Genomic DNA, 25,495 nt, shown 5'->3' on the forward strand with positions numbered 1-25,495 from the left:
GCAGTACAACTACCCTGCCATCATTCCTGACTTTTAATTATGTGCAGGGTTGTTTGGAATCACAGATTTAGTTGAAATATATGTACATATACTTGGGTTAACAGCAGTGCTGAGCTGTCATTATAATGCTGTATGTTCATCTCCATGGCAAACTATAACCTTGAAACTCAATATATGGTTATATTAAAAGCTTTTATACAATCTCAATCACACATTTTATTTTATTTTGTTAAATTCTGTACTTTACTATATTATTAGTAGAAGAAATAGCGATACAAACAGTAGTAGAATCACCCCAAGACTTCACTTTTTTGACATCAATGAAAAGAGAGTATACATGAAACACAAAACATAGTTCAGTGTTTTTCCGGCCTTGTCCTTTTCAAGGGTTGTCATCATTTATAGTTGCCATTGTTTGAATAAATATAAAGAAGCCAATGTGAGTGCTGAGTTAAAAGTGCAGCAGGGGAAAGTGACCCATCTTATCCCCACCAATCATGCATCAGCGACACTGCCAAGTCCAGCTACCTTATTAGGCTCGTAGCAGACTAATTACATCTAATCACAATTACTGTGCAGTTCCTCCCCTCACCCCAGCACACAAAGCCATTATTCTCTCAGCTCGCCTGTAGTTTGATTAGTATCCATGTATGCCTCTAACGCATTCATAATAGCAGCCCTCAGCCACTCTTAGGCCACTCACAGATCAACAGTGATTATAATAAGAGTAGACAGCAAAGATAAAAATGATGGCTGCAGAGTGAGGAAGACAGAGAGGAGTTTCTACGGGAGGGAACGATCATTCTCAAAGCAAGGAAATAATTGCTTCACCAGAGCCTCTATTGCTGCCCTTGTAATCTCATTAAAAAGTCTCGTACTGCATACTTGTGGGCCATTAAAAGTATTTAGTGCTTTTATTAGAATATAAGATGCAAAGCACACTCGTAGCTAGCTTTTTATGCGTTGTAGTTTAGTGCTTTTTTTCCTTTATTCTTGCCCTGCTTTCATTATGCACCAGACAGACACACACATACACACAAGGCTGGGCAGCAACAAAAAAATCAGGCCCTTCTCTCGAGTCTTGGCCATGGAAGTAATACCATCACAATGATGCTGCCAGGCCCTGAGGGTACAGTGCAGTATTCTATCGGAACACCCAATGAACACGCGCAGCACACAAAGATAATGGAGAAGTCCCTGCCCTTCTTTTTTTTCTTTTTCTTTTTTTTTTTATGTTATCAGGGCATGGTGCACTTATAGGACTGTCTGTCTTTCACTCCACTCTTCAGTTCTCTGGCCCCTCTTTTTCTGTCCTTTTTACCTCTATATGTCTCCGCCCATGGCCCCATGTTGATCTCACCCTCTGTCCTGTTTTTTCCACCTTGCGGTGTAGAGGCTGATTTGTGGGATACAAGAGGAGGAGGGTTAGCTTGACCCATCAAAGCTCCATCCTGTCTGCTTTCTTTTCCCCTCTGTTGCATCCATGAGCCTATTCAGCCTATTGAGCGAGCAGTCATAACTGAGGGTGCTTTAAAAAAGGGTGCAATGGCCAGTTCTGCAGCATGAGCAGGAGGAAAAGAAAACAGAATCATAAAAAATAATAGTGAGCTCTGTTTAGTTTCCTCCTTTTTAAGTCTCACCGCTCCATAAACAGAGGAAGCATTTGCACATTTGTTCATTTAATGTGGCGAGCATCCTAGGACCTGTAATGAGATAAAGCTGCTACCTTATCTGACCACTTTATTAACAAAAAAAGAAAACAAGTGAGTGAGGGCAATGTGGGTCAGCTGGGACAGCTCAGCTGAATCGCTGCTGTCTGGCGGTGGAGATAAGCCAGGCTGTCCCATACCAAACCGAATCACCACTCGGCAGCACTCGCAAGCGCCTCTCGCGGGTAGACTGAATGGGCTCCGCTGCTGCATCAAAGCCCAGGGGATAGCATTGTTTAACACTCTAGTGTCCCACTGTGGGGATCAATACACGATCAGACCTTGATTATATCCACACTTAATTAACTTCAGTAGAAAGGATAGACTCAGCGTGCCATACGGCATGCAAGCAAACAGGTGCACTGCTACTGTCTTTGAAATTTGAGCATGATTTTGCACACAAAAGTTAGGGATTTTCCCCAGTGTTGCATGCTCCGTGTGGGGATATGCATTTGTGTGCCTCAATGCCAGACATTCCATTTTGTCTTTTTTTTTTTTTTATCATTATAAAAATGTTTTCTTGTAAACAAATACTTAAACTGTAATAAAACAAAACAACAGATATTGCATACAATTGTCAACCAATGGAGCCAGCATTCACAGCAGTGTACTTACATCCAAAAAAATGAGGAATATGTCACACTTATGAGTGTGTATGAGTCTTTTTCAGTATCAGCGCCAATGTCCTTGCTGTCCTCTCAACAGCTGTAGGCTAACTGTTCTCCAGAGCCCAGTTTGATGCTGACCTCTCTTTAGATGAGGTGTCACAGTAGCAGGAAATGGGGAGGTGACAGAACTAACACCCCATGACTGACAAATGGAGGTGACAGGAATTAACAAAGTCCATCAATGTTCTGATAAAACAGCAATGACACGTTTAGTGCATGTGAAACAAAAACTCATGAAGAATATGGACATATATAATGAGATCATTTTTTGATACTGATTTTGTGAAGTATTGGGAAGTACTGGATTGATATCTTACAATAATGGAAAATGGAGTTCACTGATGTAACAAAGCACAAAGTGTTCTACATAGTGTGTCACATTGACATACACACATTCACACACCAACAGAGGCAGTTGCCATGCAAGGCAGCTCAATCCATCCATTGGGAGCAGTTTGGAGTTCAGTGTCTTGCTCAAGGACACTTTGACATATAGATGGATGGGGGATCAAACCTGCAACCTTGCAATTGAGAGGCATCCCACTCTATCAACTAAGTCATGCAAAAATAACATCTCAACTTATTAAATGTGTGTTTGAAAATCACTACATACAGAAGTACCAGTTTTCTATGCTGACTTGATATGGTTACGTTTTTTCACGAATCAAGCAAGAGCAGTTACTTGTAGAAAGAAATACACTGTTATTGTGAGAAATGTGAAGCACTTTTACATCTGTTATACATTGTTTTAGGTTTCAAGTCACAGTAGCACTAATTTAATTTCAAAATTTAGCTCAGCTATTCAATCATGCTTTCTTTGATTATCAACTTTAAATGTCTGATTACAGGTTATGCATGTACCTTTTTACACTTTACTTATCGAGTAACATGTTAACTAGTGCAATATGCTGGAATTCAGCAAAAAAAGTGAGAATAGTGCTACTGGGAGAAATTAGAATAATTCTTAAATTAAATGCATTTTGAGACCCAGAGTTAATAGTCCATGTTGTTCATGTTGCTGTATCGATTGATAAAACATTGGACATTAAGTCAAATCAGTGTCCAGTATGCTGTGTGACAACTGGGCCTTGTTGAGAATTGTTTCTTCCTCAATAAACCAATCAAATCAAATAACATACTATATGTGACTTTGTGATGATGCTGGGACCTGTCTCTTTGTGTCAATGGTAAGGGAGAAGTGCTCCACTAAATCTCTTTCCCCATCCATTGTGCTCAAATGTAATCGACTGCAGCCAAATTCCATGAGGTATATAGACCAGCCCTCGAGCCTGACCCTCTACAGTAATTCAAGCTGATGCCTTTCAAAAATGTCTTCATATGCGTCTTCTTATCTCTCAGACCCTTCATCAGACAAACTGTGCATCTTTTACAAGGTTAACCCCGTGTGATCCTTTCCTGTTGGAAGCTAATCTGGACCAAATCATTGTTAGCCACCGGATCTTTTATCTGCCAGAACTGAATTAATATAGTTGATGGGACAAACATTGTCAATCTGCTGGAAGAATGGAGCTGACGGAATTCAATCTCAGCAGACAATACAAAGGGGGAAAGCACTCGCAGACAGTGCCACTTTCCTGAAAGTCTTGTGTTCTGGAGAGGTTATTGGCCTTGACAAAAGGGTGATGCAGAGTTTGCCAAAGAGTGCCTCCAATCTTGGAGTGGATTTTTTCCATAGTTGTTCTTTCTCCTCTCACCCATTGGCTATTTTCTGGATACCTTTAGTAAACCGCAATTCTATTGCCTCTTGATGCCTACAAAGTGTATACTGCACCCCACAATGTGACTCATGACGTATCCTTCTTTAAGACTCGTAGCTTTTGTCAAAGCTGTGTTATCAAAAGGTTTGATTGTGAATGTACCTATGTTTACATTATGTTCTGCCTTTTCTCTGACTAGATGCTCTTTACTTGATACTGTATACTGTGTTTATGGTTTAATGGAAACTAGCTGACCATATTTTGTCAATTAGGTTTTTGATAAATGGGGGTGAGCTTTTGTAATATGTTGAATTGTTTTATTATTTAACCCATAAAAGGTTGATTTAGTGATAAATTAGATAGTTTTCCCTTGTGATAACTAGTTTAAAAGCCAGTTAAAAAGATTTAGGGGGGAAATGAGTAATGGGATGGACATATTTGGGGTGAAGATTGTGTAATTTATGTATAAATTTGTGATTTTGGTTTACATATCTACATTAACATATGATTAACATAGATAAATCAGTTACATGCTAGTTGACTTATTTTTCGATTAACATAGGTCTAATTTGTTGGCTAAAATAAAATAAAATGAGTAAAGATTGTTCAAATAATGTTTCGGTAAATATTGTTTTTTAAAATATTTTTTTTTTAAATTTAAAAGCTTTGTGCAGTTGTATAGCTCCAGCAATAAGTATGAATATTTAACCTTTGACCTTACAGATTGTAACCAATGAAATGTCTCTTTAAACTTTAAAGGCAACATTGATAACGAACGCCTGGCGATTGCTAGACAGCGAATCCCATACCGACTTGGTCGAGTAGTTGACGAATGGCTACTCGACAAAGGTAAAATCACTGATTAAAATTTCAAATAAAATAATTTGATCATAACCGAGTTGTAACAAGATTTTGTAAATAATAAACTTAAATAATAAATGTTCAGTAAACCTTTAAAATAAAATGAATATGAACAGTTAAATTTAGTTTTTAGTGTTTTATACTTTTTATAATGTATTTATTTTTTATAAGTGTCAGTTATTATAATACGTGTTTATTGTCAACTTATGGTTAAAGGGACTGTAAATATGAACATAAATATGCTTAATGGTGTAATGTCGGCATTGTTAAAATGTGCATAAATTATTATAGTTTTGTTGTAAACATAAATGATAAATTTAAAAGTTCAGACTCGAAAAGTGTGTTATTTGAAACACTTTTCAATTCAGTGCATATACACGTAATGTTATTTGATATTTTCTGATTAAACTGCTAGCAATGATAAATAGTTTGCAATATGAATTGGCATCAGAATTTTGAGTCCCTTTAACAGACATTGTAAATATGTATAGGGATTTCGATCAATGAACTGTAATATAAAACAAACTGAGTGCATGCTTTGTTTCTTTTGTTTATTGTTCAGTAACTAATTCATATTTTTCATGTAAAATGTGAAATTAGCCCCCGTCATTGTTATGTTCTGGTGTTACAGTTATTTATTTTCTGTTCTGCATTTTGATAATGATGTCATGAAAAGTTTACTTTGATTGTTTTTCATGTGCCCAACCATATCTTAAAGTTTAATTTCACATTTGATTTGCTTGCTGCTGCCAAAAGGACGAATAGTTACAAAGAAGAAATATTGAAATGTATCTGAAATATTTTTATATATATCTATATCCATCCATATAGATATATAGATAGATAAATATGTATTGATATATATATATATATATATATATATATATATATAGCAATACATATTTTTTCTACCTTGTTTTAATCTCTATTCTCTTTATTATGTTAGATTAGAGCATTTATATATCTATTTTTGTTTTTAGCAAAGCTGCATTAACTTTCTAAATTGTGTGTTTTTAATTTTACATGCTTTTTCCCCCCTTCTTTTCTTTTCGTAGGCATCACTCATCATTATAACTGCAATAAATTACAAGGGTTTGCCTCTACAGCCCGTAATTTATTGGTCTCATTAGCCAGTGGGCAAATAATCCGTCTTTCTGTCCGTTTTTATTTTCCTGTTTAGTTAAAGTCGCCGAGTCTTAAATTCAACATTCTTGTATATAACATTGTTTTCCCACAGGGCGACAACTTACTATCTTCAACAGCCAAACCACTATACAGATTGGGGGCTGGGAGCGAGATCGGAGTCGATCCTTTCAGGGCCAGCTTTCGGGCCTCTACTATAATGGCCTGAAGGTGTTCAACATGGCTGCAGAGGGGGATCCCAATATAAGGATCCAGGGCAGCGTGCGACTTGTGGGGGAGTCACCTTCCTCAATCACACCACAGTCCAGTACCACAGCCAACCGCTCAGAAACATCCACATCCATCATGGAGATCACCACCACCACAGCGTCCAGCAGGAGAGTCAAGCAGACAACACCACGAGAACCCCAGCAGGTAAGATCATCTCGAAGTGATTCTTTTTTTTTTTTTCCATGTCATCACTATTATTATTGTTTTAGCTTGATCTATATTGTGTGGCCTTCAAAGCATAACCTGGGGTTAAACACATCCTGGTTTTGATGATTATTATTATCTTTTGTGATGAAGGCGGTTATATCAGGTCTGTATTCTCTTTGAGTCCTCTGACCTAAAAACGGCTAGAAAAATAAAACAAAACACAGTTCTTTCACTATGGGGAGCCATACCACAGACTGTTGAGAATTCCTCCTGTTTGTAATCAGATACGGCACCATGAGGTGTCTGCATGTGTGTGTTAGTGATAACCATCACAAAGGTCCTCCATCATCTTTATCTGTCATGCTTGAGCGCTGCAGCATCTGCAGGAGCATATTACTTCTCAAATGTCACAATGTGTGACTAAACAATGCAACACAAAATGTGTGTCCTATCCAATAAAATGCCCATCAGGCTGTTTGTTCATACTCGCTGCCAAGGAGAGACAGATTTTTTAAATTAATATCCTTGCAAAACATCACCAACTGTGAATTAGAAAAAAATATATAATTCTTGCTAAAAAAAAAATACCGTTTTGAAATATATTATGAGTTTTATTTTTCAGATTGAATAGCTACCATATTTGCTTTGAATCCTTACTGCCAGTGCTTTCACCTGCTCAATTATAGATGGAAATGTCAATGAATCATCCTGTGAGCCAAAGTATACAGCAACAGAATAATCAAGCTATCTTAAGTGGCTTCACGTGTTTTTAAACACATTACATTAAACCTGAAGGTCCATGTTATTCACATCTACCCAGTGATTGTGTGAATGCTTATTAAGCCATTATTATTACTAAAGGGCCTGGATTTATTTTGATTCTTTGGTTGTAGAATTATTCATAGGTTTAGTATTTTCTAAGTATCATAAATAGTTTAAAAGTTATGGTTCTAAGAAAATAAAAGTAAATACAAGAAATAACATGAGGGAGAGCATGTGTAATTTTAAAATGTTCAGAGTAAATTCCTTAAACTGTGTGAGTTTGTTGCACAGTAAGAGTATTTAGAATTAATGATAGACGAAAATGACCATTTAATCTGTGCTTAATCAGTTTTTACAAATATAGTTTAAAATCATTCTGGATTTAACTTTTTTGGAGTTAATCGGATTTGGTAAAGGCAAATTAAAGCATCTCAAGGAGGGGGTGGGATCAGCTTCATATTGGAATACATACACACATTTAAAATCAGATGATTTATATTCCTTTATGACAGATTACTTAACTTTGTCATTATTTTAATTTTGTTGTGACAATACACACGCCATTCAGTCTGAAACATTTCAGCGTCTGGTTTCATTGAATGTAGCTTTAAACACAATTAATTTACTTTGGCATCAGAGCTTGTACTCATTCTAAAAAAGGAAGCTTTAAAAGCCTTAAACCTTAAATGTAGCTGCATCTAGGCAGCCAAATTTCAGCATTAGTTTCAAAGATTTTTTTTTTTTATTAAAAGATGAACCATATTGAAAGAAAATGTCAAATTATCCTTTCAGTTCATTCAACCCACATCTAGAGTACAGAAATGACAAACTCCCACAAAGAAATCTGAGCCCTGCTGTCAACTAAGCAGCCATAAAGACTCCACGTTACTGGCTGTCCTCCTAAGTCTGTCTGAACCAAAACTATGATAACAGTTTTTGAAAGGGTCTACACAGGCTGACAGATATTGCAATCATAAATATCGATCGTGCGGAATAGCTTTCGCTCGGACAAAGCGTGGCTTTTGAACCATGGAACAAGCATGTAATCCAGGTGAAATATTAGACAATAGACTATAATTACACACCAGCAACGTGCAGCGTTATAAATTACCACTGAGGAACCGAGAGACTAGAGGAAAGGAACACGTTTCACGAGATGAATGGTTGCCTTTTCATCTCAAGAGAAGAAAAAGAAGATATAAATGATCATGATGACCATGGAGAACAATACGGGGATGGGTGTTATGAGAAAGAAATGTATATCTTGTACTGTCACATGAAATTATGAGCATTATAGAAACTAGATGAATGTGCTGATCGGCAACAAGTTGACCTGTAGCGACCATCTATGCGGTTACTGTTTTTGATGGAAGAAGTTTGTCCAAACTTGATGATACTTCAGATTTCTTTCTTCCTTTGGTTTAGTATACCGTCAGTCAGGATTTAGAGGTATTAAGTGTTAATAACTTGTATCTAATTAGATTTAGACATGTTTTCTTCTGTTAACCTGTGCAAAGTGACATACAAACGATTGGAAAAAAGAGAATAGTCAAGGCCAACAATGTGGTTTGAGTTTTATTTTATGCATTCATATTGGGGGGGAAAAAAAAAAAAGGTCACAGGATTAAAGCGCTGCTCGGTGATGTAGGAAGAGAGATGAATGAGGCATGCAAAAACGTGTGCGGAGGGATATGTCATCGTGCTCACTCTGATTCAACGTGACGACCTTCCCATGGTGAGCTGGAGCGGCAGGACATTTCTGTTGCAGGACGCTACACTTAGAAAGACATCATGTCTGGTCTCAGTAAAAAGAGACGATGCATTCACTGCCTTTTCTCCTGAATAGTCAGCGTTTTAATCATTGTCCAGCTGTTCCATCTCCCCTCTGATGGCGAATGCAGCTCACTGAATGCTTTTATATCCTGAGAGCCTTATTACTGGGACACATACATTTTTAGTATCGGTGGTCCCGGTGGAAATATAATGGCTAACAAAAGGCAGCAGCAGTTTGGGGCTATGACCACTGCAGCTTAAAATGGTTCTTTGAATAATTTTAACTGTTCTGTCATAGCAGGGAAGTGGATCCAAGATCATTTCACTGAATAGTCACCTCTTATTGTGCAACAATCGATCAGTCACACCTGATATATATGGCACTGTTCATGCAGTTTTGGACAATCAAGGGGACTTAAAAAGGAAATAGAAAATATGAAACAATGCGAAAATGCATTTTAAAAGTATGCATAGAGTAATTGGTAAAACTGAGAGAAAGAGGGGTTTGCCTTTGTGAATGCAACTACAAAAAATGCATTAATATACAAGATAACATTAAAACCTTTTTCAAAACTGAATTTTACTCAATTAAAAACACATACAATAGTGGGATAGTATATAACAATAAATTGGATGTCACGTCTACATATAGAACTGTGAAGTTGCAAGGGATACAACACTTAGTGACAGAAAATAGCCATTAAAGCTCCTGAAGCCCCTCAATGCTTAGATTCAGGGAACCAATTTCTTTAGGTAGAAAGAGATACAAATAATGCGTAAGTGGCTAAAACTATTTTTGTGAGCATAATTGAATGTATCTTCCACTGAATGTGTACTAAATAAAGTCAAAATCAGGCTTTTATTAATGAAAGAATGGTAAATGACACAGTGCAGGATTTACTCATGTTAATAATTATTTTACTAACAGTCTCTGATCAATTATCGACCTGATACATGCTTCCGATAAACAAAAAAAACAAAAACTGAATGTGTGGCCAACATCGGCAGACTTACTGTCCACCAAATTCGACTACAATGTCATCTTTCATTGACGCCGGTTGTACAGTTTGAGGTAGTGTCTATTTGCATTGGCTCAGTTATTTCCAAGGGTAAAGTCATTGCTAATCATCATTACAGTAATGATCTTCTTCTGTGTGCCGTCTCAGGTGTGCCATCAAAAAGTTCTCTAAATGCTTGAGTAGGGTTATATTGTTATTGAATACTGTGGGCCTTCTCTTATGGGTAACATTACATTAATGTCATTCTTCTCAAGCCACTGGGTGTCCACTCATGCTTTATTAACAAGAATATTATCATCTTGGAGCACACTGGCACATTGAGGAAAAACATGCACCATGGGAAAAAGTGATGAGTCACAATTGTTGTTTTAATCATAATTTGAATAATACATTTGATTCAGGGAATAATTAGATTGTTTCAGTTACAAGACTTTAAGTCCACTCCGTTATAATAGCAGTAAATGTCAACAGAACTTTGAATTGGTGTTATTGTTTTTTAAACAACTCTTCAAAGTTCTGTGAGACTCAAAAGTTTGGTGGGATTGTTTCAGTTGTGGCTTTTGCTCTGTGGAGAGCTTCCTGCCGCAGTGTGGGGGAAGTAGCTTATTGTCCAGACTGGGTTGTCATTTCCTTATGAAGTGTCTGCTCCGCACAGCAGTGCCTGGTCACTTCCAATTAAACAATAATGCACTTGTGTATGCATTCACAAACAGTAATCCACCTACCCACACTCATATACACTCCAAGAAATTGTACTCATATCTCTCGTAGGATCTGGACTATTGCTTTGTCAGCCTCATGTACTTAATCTCATAGCTAGTGAGTCTGTCCCCTTGTTGCTCTTAAAAAGTTGAATTCTGTGATTATTTACCTCTCGTAATTTGGAATGCAACACATGGTGTCACATTGGTGAGAAAATAGAGGGAAAAGGCTGTTAAAAATGCATTTGAAATATGGACATTTATGTAGAATGATTTCATAACAGCTGCTGCAAAAGTGTAACTTTTGGATTTGAATGTCATGTTTCTGAAGGTGTTGTGTGTTTTCAAGGAACATGTCGAATCGGAAAAAGGCAGATATTAGATGAAACTTAATCACAACCATATACGGCTTAAGAGATAGAGCCCTATGAAGTTGTTCACCATCCCTGTGAGGGAAAAAGACAAATGTCTGCTATCTAGAAGAGCCATTGAGAGCTTTTGACAGTGATGGATCCTCACCTACACGACTCCGTATTATCAACCCTGGCCAGTGCACATACAGTGTATAAATCTCACAAACCTTCTCAGTATGTGTCTGCCATCCACCAATCACTGCAGTTGTCTGCAGAAACATCCTCTCCAGTTATGCACTCGAAACACAAGGACAGCGTGCTCCCTAAGAAAACATTCTGCAACAGTGTTTTATGTCTTTGGCGTTGTCTTGGGAATACATTAGTATGTAGACCACACACTTTGATATGTGTTCTGCAGTGGGTCTTAATTTGGTAGCAATTAGGACTCACATTTCAACTCTGGTGTTAATAACCCTTTTCTGCCTTTTATATTTATAACACTCCAAATTAATTGTCAGTCGTGTTTCATAATTGAATAAATAAGTGATTTATCCAACCTTGCAAACACACTCAAGCAATAGTTCAACACAGCTTGTTTTAATTATTTAACAACATTCCTTCAATTATTATTATTGGTTTCGATGTGATTCGTGTAGAATTGTTGTTGTTGTTTTTTTTCTTTCTGTTGCATGGATCAAAAATGTAAATCTACCATAAACCATGCCAAAGACACGACATATATTAACCATTAATGTTAGCTCGCCCCTCTGTCTGACACTACATCTTTCCTCCGAACAAGTAAAAAAAAAAGGACATCTTAAAAGAAAGAGTCCAGAGGATCACTGGAGTTATTAAAATGCCTGCTCCAGAGACCTTGAATATCAAATGTAAGACAGTCCTTCCTCAATTGTGACAGTTATTTTTCACCTCTTTTGACATTTCATTCTTTCCGTGTTCCTTTCATAACCTTTTAACTTGTACAGTTTCAGTTTTATAGCTTCTTGCTTGTGAAAAATCAAGAAATGTAGATTATGGCCTGCCCCGGGGAGAGTAAATGGTCACTGTGTCACATCACTGCCACAAAATAGCCAATTGCCCCCAGTGCTTCTGATTAACCCTGAGTTGAGGTGGGTGTAATGGCCATTCGGGGGAAGTGAGGGACATTCAAAACACATTGTGTCGGCCATTTCATCTGTACTCACAGCACATAGTTCATCTCAGGCTGAAATGGCTTGGAGTGGCTCTGTTTGTCTTGGTCTCTGCAACTAAGATCAGAAACCTGACCTGTCTGTAATTCCCGGGGATAATCAAAGATTTGACATGCGGCATTGCTACACCTTCAGTGCAGTGTTTGGGTACCTTCCAGCCCTTTTCTGTTGACTCCGACAAACACTCTGTGATAAATTTAGGGTCACAATAATATTTGCTGTGAAAAACACTCTCTAACTTAGCACTCAATAACTGCTCATTCTGCAGCTTCTTTTCCTGTATAATCACCCATGCAGTGTCTCTCTTCATTCGTCTAGTACTACCTTTAGGCATTGTTGTGATACCTCTGATACTGTCGGGATTATTGTTTTACAAATCGGGGCTGCAATAAGCCTTTGCAGCCTAGATCTATTGCTAATCCTGCATGTTCCCAGATTCAGACCTGGTTGTTATCTTATGTGAGTGTTTTCTTCATGTAAGTATAGTTTTTTTTGTATTCATTCATTAGCTTTACAATAACTCTGTTTGTTCAATTGTATAGGCATTAGATATACTCTTTTTTTCTTTCTTTCCTTTTTTTAATGAAGATCACTCTTTTTAAGTACAATCTAAAAAATGGTCACAAAAAATCCTGAACTCCTGTCTTTATGGATCCAAACTAAATAGGCTGTCAAAAATTAATGATCAATTACTAAAGTCAAGAAAAAAAAAGAATTGTGTAAGATATAGTCAATTATTATTAAGTGGAATAAAGTTGTATGTTTGATAGGACCCAAACTACTGCAACCAAAGGAAATGTCTCACAGTGCTAATATGAATACAAATCCTTGCATTTTGGCTTTGCAAATTATTTGTGCCATCTGTTTCCCTGTAAAATAACTATAACCTAAATCTAGGACCACCTCCAAATTTTAAATTGAGCAACCTGCTGTTGAAAACAGAGTTGTACTTCATTGGTCCCAATATAAGATTTTTTTTCTTCTTGGAAGTAGATTTGAAATATGAAGTATGGGGTCCTATCCAGACTCATAAATTCAGCCCCTGGCGTTATGCTGATTCTTGCATAACACAGAAACTGGATGTGATCCGCAGACACCTCACTCAGTATATAAAATGCACGGTCAATGATCAACGTGGTGATCAAACCGACGAGATGACATTCCTGGTCCAGGTGCTGGATTTTATTGTCAATAAAATCAGAACCTTGAAAATGTCACAAGTCAAATGCTGTGCATAGCAGAGCGGTCCTCGTCATAGTGCGCAGAAAACATAAATAGAAGCAATGGAAACGGCTTGCGTTGTGTTTGTTTATGTGGTTTATTTTTTAAATAGCTTTCGAGTAAATGTCTTTGGAAAACCTGACAGAATGTGTGGTAGCGTGCAACTTATTCAAGCCAGGATATTTCAGTTTGGCCGTCAATGAACTCAGATTGCAGACCAGTAAAATGCAAAGTCTGCCTTGCTGGTTTGCAACAGATGTAGGGATGATACTGAGGTGTATCTACATCCTATTAGAATAAATTTGCCATGAATAAATGGAAGCACATTTAAAAAAAGAACAAAATATCACTTTCCTATATAAATATTTCATATCACCATTCCAACCATCTAATTTGCATTTATTTCAGTGACTAATAAACACAGTGACTAATAAACACACATTAATTGTCTTTATGATGCATTGTAACATTATCACATAGATATATATCAAAAATCCAGTAAAATTTCCTTTTCAGGGCGCTTTGAACAGACTTTGTTTATTTTGTGTAACTTTCACTGAATTTAATCAGAACCTGTTTTGTGGCATTATTATTGCTGGACTGGGTGAGGATAAATGGGAAATTACTGATTTGTAAAATGATTACACTCCCCCTTTTAGTTGCCTTTTCATATTTGTATTAGGAATTGCTTGTCACATTGCTAACCAAGTGGAACCGTTTCCTTCAACTCATCGGGAGGCAGATCTTATTGTAAAATGAGAATCAGCCATCTTGCACTCCCGGCACATTCTACCTCTGTTCACTCACCAATTATAAACCAGATCCATGCACTGAAAACTGAAAAATGACTGAAGTACTAAAAGAGGGCAAAGAAAAATCAGCAAGGGTTCAGCTATGTTAGATAACTGTTATTAAATTTGAAGATATTAAAACAAATTGTCTCAGACTTAGCAACATGCTGCAGTGTTTGGTTTGAGTGTCAGTGCCCTGTAAGCTTGAGGGGCCTTCAATTATTCAGAGAAAGAAAACATCTTCAGGATAAGATTTCCCCCGCAATGCAGATATATGGGATTGACCATCATGCTACTGATATACTCTCTCTAGGCTTAAGAAAAAGAGAACATATTGGTTTTTCAAGTTCCTGGTTGCCAACTTCCAAATATTAAATTAAATTAAACTAGATAAACTAACTAACTCCATGAACTAAACAACAAAAACACAACGCAATCATTACCAACACTAACAAGCCTAATATAATCCCAAATAAAGACATTTGAAACACCGCCAACCCAACTCCCATAATGCATTGCATGTTTCGGCTGGCAACATGTTAATCTAACAAAATCAAGATCGTAAAACACCATTAAAGAAGCCTAAACAATTATTCAATAGCAGTCTCCATACTCTCCCTACAAGATGTATCTCATGACATGGCAGCGCATCCGCTGTTTATGTTGGAAACACAGAGAAGCTCAGGTATTGGTTTCCCATCGTTTAAAAGCTGGTGTTTTTCCTCAAAAGAAAGTTGTCTGTATCGTCTCTTGCGCGGTCATCCTATCTGTTAACCCGCCAACTAGCTAGACAGGGTAGCAGCGCTGTGTCAATTCACGAATGCACTCTGAAAATACATATAGCATTACTTACAAAGCCAGCATAGCGACCTGCCTTTTTACGTAAATGATTTTCATATTGGGGAACTGAATACGCATGTACAAACACATCCATACACTGGATATGACAAGCAAAGGCAAAGCAACTCTGTGCCTTCAGGAGGGGGTGTGGCCTTTGGGAGAGGGTGTGGCCTTCACAGTAAGACATCAGGAGTGTGTGACTTGTGCAGCCTCTCTGCCATACCAGGAGATAGTGGTGTTGAGTCATTATAGTCAAACCTATAGGTACTGTAAGCTACCGGAAATTGAACAGGAAATCATAATTAATTATATTATAATTAAAACAAATAATCAAAATGAATATTTCATTGATTTCAATTCAGCCTTGGGTATGCACTGCCTACCCGGCATGCATGTCACTGATATATATGTATTTTTTTTTGTATTATTAATATTACTTTTTTTTTTAACTCACAACTCCCAAAGCAGTACAAAGTGGATTCACAGCAGGTAATTCTGCAGCTTCTCATTGCACAGCAACGATAATGTCCTGAGTTTATATATTTAAAAACAAGTTATGTTGTTGGATGCCTTTCCACATAGCTTGTCCCGCTGACCTCCTTCGCTATTGTTTCCGGAAGTGATGTGTCAGTTTGGGGGGGGATTTTTGGGGTGGGAGGGTGGTCCTGTTGGGTGTTGCCACTGATCTGGTCACGGTTTTAGCCCACCTCGTGCTAACAGATGGCAAAGGAGAAAACACTGAAGACCTGCAGTGGCCTCAAGCCCCACGACACTGACTCCTCAGGACAGACCAAATCCATCATTTTAGTGTTACTGGGGGCTATTATGGAGACTGCCCTTCAACATTGTGCTATGGACATACAGTCCACCTTGGCAGGGGTGAAAACAAACATACCAGTGTGTGTCAACATGTGTTCCCTTGATTAAATGAATGACTGCATCTTTCAGAAGCTGACAGCAGTGACACGCTTCTCTGCAGCAGGTGGATGATCAGGACAAGACAGTATGCCTCGTCTTCCTGTGGTGACTTTGTATTTGCTTGTTTTGAAGTTTGAAGCCAAGTTCATCAATGTAACAGCTATTATTAAAGGAGACAACAAAGAAGCATATTTGCTTTTGCAGGTTTTGCACTACTCGCAGCCTCTAAGAGGACTACAGATTGTCCTACTAAATCTGTTTGGATGACAAGAATAAAACCTACGCACTGTGAATGTTATTTTACAATGTCAGTTTTTTTGTGTGGGGGAGAAACCAACAGTGACACCTTTACAGCTCATTTTAAATACCATATCGTTGCCTCTCAGGACAGTTGCTGTTGTGATTTGTAGCAAATGAATCTACCCCTCCACTGACTGTTAAACACGATACAGTTCGTCCCCACAGCAAGTACCCACATTTGCAGGGTTCTGCAATCACCTGGTTTATACTTCACATTCATGGACATGAGCTATGTGCCAACTGCTCAGTGAGCTGTGCTGAGCCCTCTAAATTTTTAACAACATTTACTTCGGAAACTGATAGACGGTGTGAGACACAAACTAGCTTATGCATCCAACAGCAACTTTATTAATGAATGCTACAAGCAGTGGGACTCAAATGTGACATTTTAATACTTGCCACGAAAGTAATACATCAACTCTCGTATCCTCAGATAAAGCAAATAATTTCACAGCAAAATAAGGTTAAAGTTGCACGGTGCACATATCAAGAGATAGCTGCTTCTATTCAAGTAGCAGCCATCTCGACACCACATCAAGGATACTATACAGGTAAGCTTAGGGATGGAAGGATAATATGAAGTAACATCATTACCAGATTAGATTAAACTAACACAAATTCCAGGTGGTGCAGAAATGAAATTACATCTACAAGTGAGCCAACACAGTCTGTGTGTTTGTTGCTGAAAAAGTAATAGAGAAGTAGCTTTGGCAAATAAATCAATTTATCTAAAGGTATTGTTTGACATTTTCAGGAAATACTCTTGGTTGTTTGGAGAGATTTAGATACTGATTTCTACTGCAATAAACACAAAGCAACAAATAGCAGGTGGTTAGTTTAGCGTAACACGATAGGGAAAAGTATAACCTCCCCCGGGGTTATGTACTGTAAAAGTTTTTTGTTTTTTTTCTGTCATTTTAAAGGACAAGTCATCACACACTCTATACTTAATGTTCAAATAAAAGTGGTAGTGAATAACATTGAAAATGTTAAACAGCATACAATAAAGTACTCATATCAAACAAGAAGCATTTTACTTTATATGAATGCTTTTTTAATTTTATATATGTTATTTCTGCTCACTTAAGTGCTACAAAAAAGGAAAGCAGCTTTTGTTTATTTAGGATGTATTTATTTTATTGGTGTTTAAGTTGTGTTGTTTATGTCTGCACACAAAGAATTGATTTGAAAAGAAATGAGTTGGGATTACACAAGGTTAAGTGGTGGATTATTTGTCTGCTTGAATTTTTTTTTTTTATCAGAGAGTGAGTTTGTTCAGGTAAATGTCCAAAAAGAGGCTGCTTCAACATTTGAGGTTTATGTTGTAACCTTTCAGAGAGATTTAACTGAAACAAACAAACAAAAAAAAAGATGCAGTATTCTGCGTAGTAGTCTTGAGAGCACATCCAGCTATGAAGTTCAATCATGAAATCTTCACAGGCAATGGGATGGATCACTGATATAAAATCAGTTTGCTTGATCCTGTCAATTTGGACCAACTTTAGCTGCCAGTTATTCATTCTCATTATTTATATCGTGACTTTCAGATTCATTTTATTTCTCTTGGCTGTCTGAAGCAATTGGTCATTGGTTTATAGCAATTTTTATGAATGACAAGTCCCAAACTGCAGGAAGGGGATCTGATTATGATGATTCTATGTGGGAGCTACAGGCGACCTGGTCCGCTGTTGTAGGGCAAAGCAGCTCTTCCCCTTTCCTTGTGTCATGTTTTTGCAAACGTTACACATGGGAATTAAGCCTCAGTCCATTCATCTCAGCAATGATGGCATCTATATTAGGATGACAAATTTGTTTCTGTCACCTCATGAGGGACTGGGACTACATGTCAAGACGCAGGTAAAGTCAGTGAGACAGTGATTTGTGACCAGGCGGCATATCTCTTCCTCTTCTGTGCTCCCTTTCTCAAAACACACACAGCCACAAGCTTAGATTCGTCATCTATTTTTAGATTTCCAGGCAAGGGGACATGAAAATGAAGAATTACGTAGTCTCTTTGGCTTGAACCAAACTATTTCCACAAAATGACAAGTGTTTGTATGTTAGCATTTAGATAGAAAGCTCCATGATCACAAGCTATTCTCTGGTAATTGTTATGCTCCCCATGTCGCTCAGCTTATTCTTAGTATATGATATTCCTTCTGGGCAGTTCTCTGCTCTCAGGCCAGATTACCACCAAGGCAAGCTACAGACATGCACAGAGCTCCAGATTCGATTTCAGATAACAAAAATATCAGGGCATCCAGAGGGGAAAATGCTTCAATGCTGACAGATCTCATTTATCTGAGAAGTGTGAAAGCAAGGATAAGGGGGAGGGACAAAGTCAGCCATGTAATATACTTCTATGGAGCAGTGTTTATGCACAGGCAAGAGACAGATGAAATGAGAGAACATGAGGAGGGAAGCGTAGGAGGTAGATGGAAGCAGATAGTGTCTTATGAATATCATATTAAGATTTTATCATTTAGAGCATGTAGCTAACAGAAGGCATCCAGCCTTCTCCTGTGTAATATGCTAGAAGCTGTATACTACATTGCAGCCGCTCAACATGCACTCCCTGTGCACTGTGAGGTGAATACAGGCACTTATCCATATTGTGTGCACATTATTTATGTATTCCTCATAATAAATAATATGTGTCACGCTCAATTAGAAATCAAAATATCAACTGTTTATCATACATCACACAGAATGACTTGAGCCGCCAGAGACCATGATTTAGGCACCAGTCACACGGTTCACTGTGCGTCAGAAGTTGACATGCTGATTGTGTGACGCAGACATTGACTGGGAAGCAGACTGTGTGTTTCCTCCCTCGCAGCCAGACAACTTTCTTGGTTAATTCCGTGTCGGCGTCACATCATACCGTCTTGAATTTGCATTAAGGCCATGCAGATGACTGTTCCAGGAAAATAAGCTGAACATGAGTCCTGAGGGGGACTTGAGGAACATCTACAAAGGGTTGCCTTGAATGAGCCACATTAGAAGGAGTCCTCAGAAAGCAGTGTTCTTAGGCTCCCGAGAGGGAGCACGTTTAATGAGGGCACAGGCATCTGTACATTTTAAAGCAGTTCTGCAATTACCTCATATATATGTCTTTTACACTACACCTATACACTCCTACATTAGCTCCTACCTGTCCCCGTGCATCACTCTCTGAAATACACCCTTTAATTTCATGCCGCAAAAGCTTTTGAGGACCAAACTAGCAATTGCCCTGTCACTGCTCTCATTCCATGGAAAGTCAAATCTAGTCAATTCATTTTCTTTCCTTTCTCACAGTGAGTATCTCATTACCAGGGACCTTTACACAGTAAGTGATAATGTAACATCCACGTACACTTAACCCCTTATTGGGCAAGTGGACATATTTTGCAAAATGTGTATCTTTACATAATCACTTCTGATCTAATAATGGTAACTTGAAGGAACTGCCACAGTATTAAAAGTTAATTAAAAGTGGTCCGGCTGTTCATTGAAATATGTGCTATAATTTATTCTAACCGCATAAGCATTGTAGTGTTGTAAATCTGTGTTTGTATTAAAATGTGAACAGATATCTGTGCTTTCATTTTATTGTTGCAGAGTAGTAGACAATGATGTATGGGTAGTTTTTTAGGGAGGATAGAGATATAACTAAAAAGGAAACCTTCATTTCATTATAGCACAGACATTTTAGAATTCCCCCTTTGAATTGAGAATATGCCAGTATTGCTTGTATGTTTCTACGGTGCTTGCTGTGCATGTATCACGTGTATGAAGTTACCTCCCAGTGCCTTGTTAGACTGTCTGGGGTATGGTGACTTCAGCCTTGAGAAAGATGCATGGCAAGCCGGAAACATGTGGGTACCCAGGGAAGAGACGGAGAGCCTCCGACCATTCTTTTTTAATGACACTCTGATACTCAGCCTGAGGTCCAGTTGCAGCAACAGCTGCCCCGTTTTATAAAAAGCAAAGCCCTTCTCCCAAAAGGCACAGTGTCTCATAACTGAGCAAGTGAAAACAGCTGTCCACCACGATCTCTTTTACACTACTGCATGCACAAGCAAGTGAAAAGAGAGAGAAGTACATACCAATTATTCAGAGTTAATTGCCTTTGAGAAATGTCAGAATCATTTTGCATGAATTTTCAGGCACTCTGAAGATCACACTACCTACAGACTGTTCCTCTGCTCATATCCAGAGCAGTACAATACCTCTTGTGTTCACTGACAGTTGTGATTAGGGAAAAAAGAAACAGCATTTGATTCAGTTGTTTTCTTGTTTAAAGAATAGGTTTGTTAATCCAAAGATTGCAATATAGTTTCAAAGCTCATCTTACCCAATTACCTTTCCAAATAAATAGTGTGTTTAGTATTTATCTTCTTCATTTAGTGAGAGGTCCTCTGTGTATCAACAGGTCAAGCTGTGTGATCTGGAGACTCCTCATCTGTTCTGCTTATGCTGTTAATTGCAATATCTTCTGATGCAGACTTTGTTGTTATGATGACTGCCATTATAGCCATTTACAGCATTTCAGTTGCATCTCAACAATTGTTTTTCTGGCAGAAATAATTGTGAATTATGTCCTCTTCATTTCTCTTTTGCATATGTTTTGGGTTCTGTTTTTTATTTTATTTATTTTGACTGATGGTTGTGATGCTGCCTGTTTGAATGCTTTGTTGATCTATTTGTAGAAAATACCAGAATCTAATTGGAAATCCTCTTCGTTGAGGATACAGTGGAGATTAGCTAAATTTTTACTCAGTGCTGTTGTTCCCTATTGTTCATCATGCCCCTCTCAGTTACAGTGGCAATCTGTTGTGTCACCATGAAGTCTTGCATCAGTGCATCTGTTAACTAACTGCTAAAAGAAACAGCTTGGCAAATTTTGGATCATTTTTAATATGCTAAGTATTCTATACACAATGTGTATCTTATATGCATCTCTACATCTGTGTTTCCCATATAGCGAGCTGTGACAGCAATAACGCCATCTCCATTGTCTCTCAGCTATACAAGTCAGAATCTGTGTGAGGCCATAACATTGACAGCTTGGCAGGCCAGCAGCAGGAAGAGTGTGGGCGAAGGCCAGGCAATACACTGAGCCGAACTTGCAGTCTGAGAGGCCCACACGCCTTCATTATTCAGTTGGAATCTATTGAGCATCTGGGACTAAATTATTCATCAACATCGACCTAGTTCCAGGGTGCTAAGTTAGATACTTGGATGTCATCAGGCGTTCTGATAAGAACTGCAGCTGCAGGATGATAGCTGCCATGGGTAAATAGAGAGTATGTACTCAGATCATAAAAAAGTGCTGGCCACCATTTCATTGTTATAGGCTGTAGTTTTGTATAACAGAGCCTTTAAGGTGAGATAAGCCCAGTGTAAGAGAAAGGGGGTATATTCTTCAGCCTATGTCTCACGATGAGCCACCCCTATCTGCTGTCCCTCCGCCTCGCTCCTTCCCTCTCTTTCTTTCTCTCACTTTTCCTGGTTCACTAATGATGTGTTGTTGCAAGACTAAAACTTAGGACAACAAACTCCCCCCAATTAGTTTGTGCACATTGCAACTCTGGTCATATGCAGACCCGAGCTGGCCACTTTCAGTGTAAATAATGAAAGCATGATAAACAATGGAACACGCTGAAACATATGAATACACACACATGCACACACACACACACACACACACACACACACACACACACACACACACACACACACACACACACACACACACACACACACGCCACACATGTTGATGACAAAATGTGAAGCAATTTTGAAACATTCATTTCTACCAGAGAATAACAAATGTGAACACTGCGAGGGTCATAAAAAATTCATCCTCACGACCAGAGGGTCAAATTATTACTCAGCCCATTTACCATAAGGATTTGAGAGAATTATGGCAGCTAATTTAATAAAAGGGAGTAATTGTATACTTGTACATTTTAACAAACATTAATGCCTTTGCTTTTTCTCACCTTGAAACAAGGAACAGGGGCAACCAAGTGACCATTTGCATGTGCTTGATTTAGAGTGAAGCTTCAAAGTCCCCTTGTTGTCACTTGGATGTTACACTTAAGCTAGATATAATGAAGTGTATGATAGACAGATGTTTCACATAACGCGTTTTTTATATGGCCTTGATAAAAAGCATCTCAATGCAGTCTATCTCTGCTGTCTGTAATTTTTTCATTGTGAGGTCTTTGCTTAGTGTTGTCAGCCCCAGGGAAACAGTTATTTACTGGGGTACTTACATCTGATGGAGCGTACACTATATGGGCATTAAGAAACAAATGTAGTTAAACAAAATTTGGTCTAAGTCTTGAAGCTCCATTTGTAGGTGTGCATGCAGTTTGAAAAACAGCAAGGCTTGTTTTGTGAAAATACTATGTGTTGACAGCCCTCTTATATTTGATTATTCAATCCACCCCAGATTTTGCTCATTGATAGTGGCAAAGCGTTAGTGGCATTCTGAAGAAATATTTGGATTTACAACAAATGGGACAAAAGTATGCACTGAGTAGAAAACTGTTGTTATTTGCATCTGCAAAATAACTTACTTTGGGTAAAATAGAGGGCTTACTGGAGAAAAGCTAAAAGAAAGAAGAAAAAAAAAACTCAGAAAGGCAAAAGAAAACAGCAAGCATCCTCAGTGGAATACATTACCAGGACAGCAGAGGCATGCTTCAGATAAACCCTTCAGATGCCTTCAGTGTCCTCCTGACTTTCAGCCCGTCTCCAAAGAGACATGTTGTGTGCCAGAGAGCATTCATCAAATTAGACCAGAGAGAAAACAATGTGAAAACCCACGGCTCTCCATAGAGACAAGCCAACAGGTTATCACAGAGAAGGTGTCTCTTGCACTCGAGTACCAGCGCAGTAGCATCCTCCCCAAAGAGCAGCCCTCCCCTTCCTCACTCCCTTCCTCACTCCCTTCCTGCCGCCACAGGGCAGGATTAAGAGGGGAAACATGCATTCAGGGGAGAGATGTTCAAATGTAGTACATTATAGTAACAACACCTCCTCCATATAGTACTTATTAGTGAGTGGCATTGGCCACAGACGTGCAGGGGAGTGTTTGTGGGGAAAAGATAAGTGCTTTGTGGAGTTGTAGATAACCTAGTGTCCAGCAAAATTAGACTGCTGACTCAGCTATTGTGAACACATTGCCGAGCATGGCTCGGCCTGGACATCTCATTAAGAAGGACCATTATCAATCCTTAGAGATTGAAAACCAGCATGACAGTGCCCTAGCACTAGGGCTACTTCGGCTGAGTCAGGTTGGAATTTCCTGGTCTACATCCTCTTTGATGGTTCAATCACTGCATGAGCTAAGGTCAGTCAATAAATAGCTTTACTTCTTTAAAACGTTTACTGAGATTTATTTGTCTATGCACATAGCTCCTATGGCCACTTCTGGAATAGTTTCTGTACTTAGAAACTACCAACATTGCCAGAGACATTTTACAAACACTACAAACCCATTTTCTCTCTTCAGAATTTCTTGTTGTTTTTTTTTCACGTTTCCCTTTCTCTGTGTTTCATACTACCAGCTGTCTCTCCAGATTTCCTCAGCACATCTCATAGGAGCACACTCTCTGCTGCTCTGAGCAGAAGCAGATAAATGAGCTGTGCTGTAGGTTCACTGTGGCTTCAGCACTTTACCGCTAGATTAATGATGCTTTGCAAGCTTCAAGCTTTTGCTTTTAGCATTTTGGAACTGCCTTCATAAAATAAACTACAGGTACATCTTGTTTATACATCTATCTACTGGGGCATCATTCCTGTGGGTATAATGTTTTCGCATCAGTAAACTTGACTCTTCTGTGCTAATGAACATTCCTCATAGCTTACAGTATTTTGGAAAAATATAAGAAAAAAAGATGCTATTCAGATGCGGTCACCAACTGTAATATTATTTTTGAACCAAAGCCACTGCAATAACAAAATGATCACATGAATATCAAGTGTTGTTCAGGGCATCTCCTCTTAAAAATCTCTCAAGATTTCAATATCCTTCTTTAGCATCTCAACCAAGATACCTGTCAGTTTTCATCATAGTGACTAAATTACATGGTAAGCCCCTCACACAGCCCACATTGAATTGTCACGGGTGAAAAAGAAGCCAAGTGTTGGTGGAGGACACCATGAATTGGTAATGTTATTGGATTTCAGCCAGGTCATGGCCACATCAGAATGTCGTCCTACACACTAATCCTGCATGGCAGACAGATACCCAGTAACCTGTGAATTCATTTTGGTGTTGATTCGGAGGCTTACATCCAAGTACCCATTCAAGATGCATTTATCAGTGTAGCAAAAGGTTCATACTTTGATAAGATCAAACAAGAGCCAAACTTCTGCTTGATATCCTCCAAGTTGTATTTGGAGTATAAAAGCATGATGACATTATTTTGTGTTGTGATGAGTTATTTTCAAGCATCCATCAGTGTAACATGTTTTTGGTTGCATACCAGTAATCGTTATGTCCGGTGGCATTTTCATTGGTAACACATTTTCATTCTCAAACATAAGAAAAGAATGAGATATGTCACTGCAAAATCTGGTGACAGGTCATGAAAAACTGACCTTTGTCTTTAAGTACAAAATCAAAAGTTATCTTATAAACAAGTATCCACATATATTGTTGAATTTATATGTGGCAATAGGGTTTATGGAGGCAAACTTGAGCTTTCTGGCTTTGAATGACAAGATACAAAGATAGAAATATGAACGGGCATACACCTCCGGTTAGGTTATTCTGTGGGGAGTTAACCTACATCTAGTACACCCACATCACATTGCTTCCTCTTCTCAGTGTGCATATCAATCTGAAGGACAGAGTTGGAGAGAGAGAGAGAGAGAGAGAGAGAGAGAGAGAGAGAGAGAGAGAGAGAGAGAGAGAGAGAGAGGCATGTGAGAGGTAAGAAAAAGGAGAGAATGAGAGTGGTAAGGTGGGAAGAAGAGAGCTGTGGTATTGATTCCTTGATTCCCGTACCTCTGCCAGTGAGTGCAGAGTGTCAAGATCTCCCGCCAGGAAAAACAAATCACAAGGCTGAAGTGATGGATGTGGCACTCTAG

General features: G+C 38.4%; 1 protein-coding gene across 8 annotated transcripts in view; it reads left to right on the top strand.

Moving 5' to 3' along the window:
* LOC308138100 (neurexin-1a-like) overlaps positions 1 to 25,495 on the top strand; it is a gene marked incomplete at both ends in the record, with an annotated part of 242,991 nt that overhangs the window by 203,692 nt on the left and 13,804 nt on the right. For 4 of the 8 annotated variants that reach the window (XM_080507065.1, XM_080507066.1, XM_080507067.1 and 1 more), the window contains 2 exons: positions 4,855 to 4,944; positions 6,194 to 6,513. In XM_080507065.1, the coding sequence (XP_080363191.1) occupies positions 4,855 to 4,944; positions 6,194 to 6,513 (410 nt within the window). The remainder of the gene's footprint in view (positions 1 to 4,854; positions 4,945 to 6,193; positions 6,514 to 25,495) is intronic. The other 4 variants (XM_080507070.1, XM_080507069.1, XM_080507071.1 and 1 more) reach the window with 1 other exon arrangement.

This window comes from Blennius ocellaris (assembly GCF_963422515.1).
Source record: "Blennius ocellaris genome assembly, chromosome: 13".
Lineage (NCBI taxonomy): Eukaryota > Metazoa > Chordata > Actinopteri > Blenniiformes > Blenniidae > Blennius > Blennius ocellaris.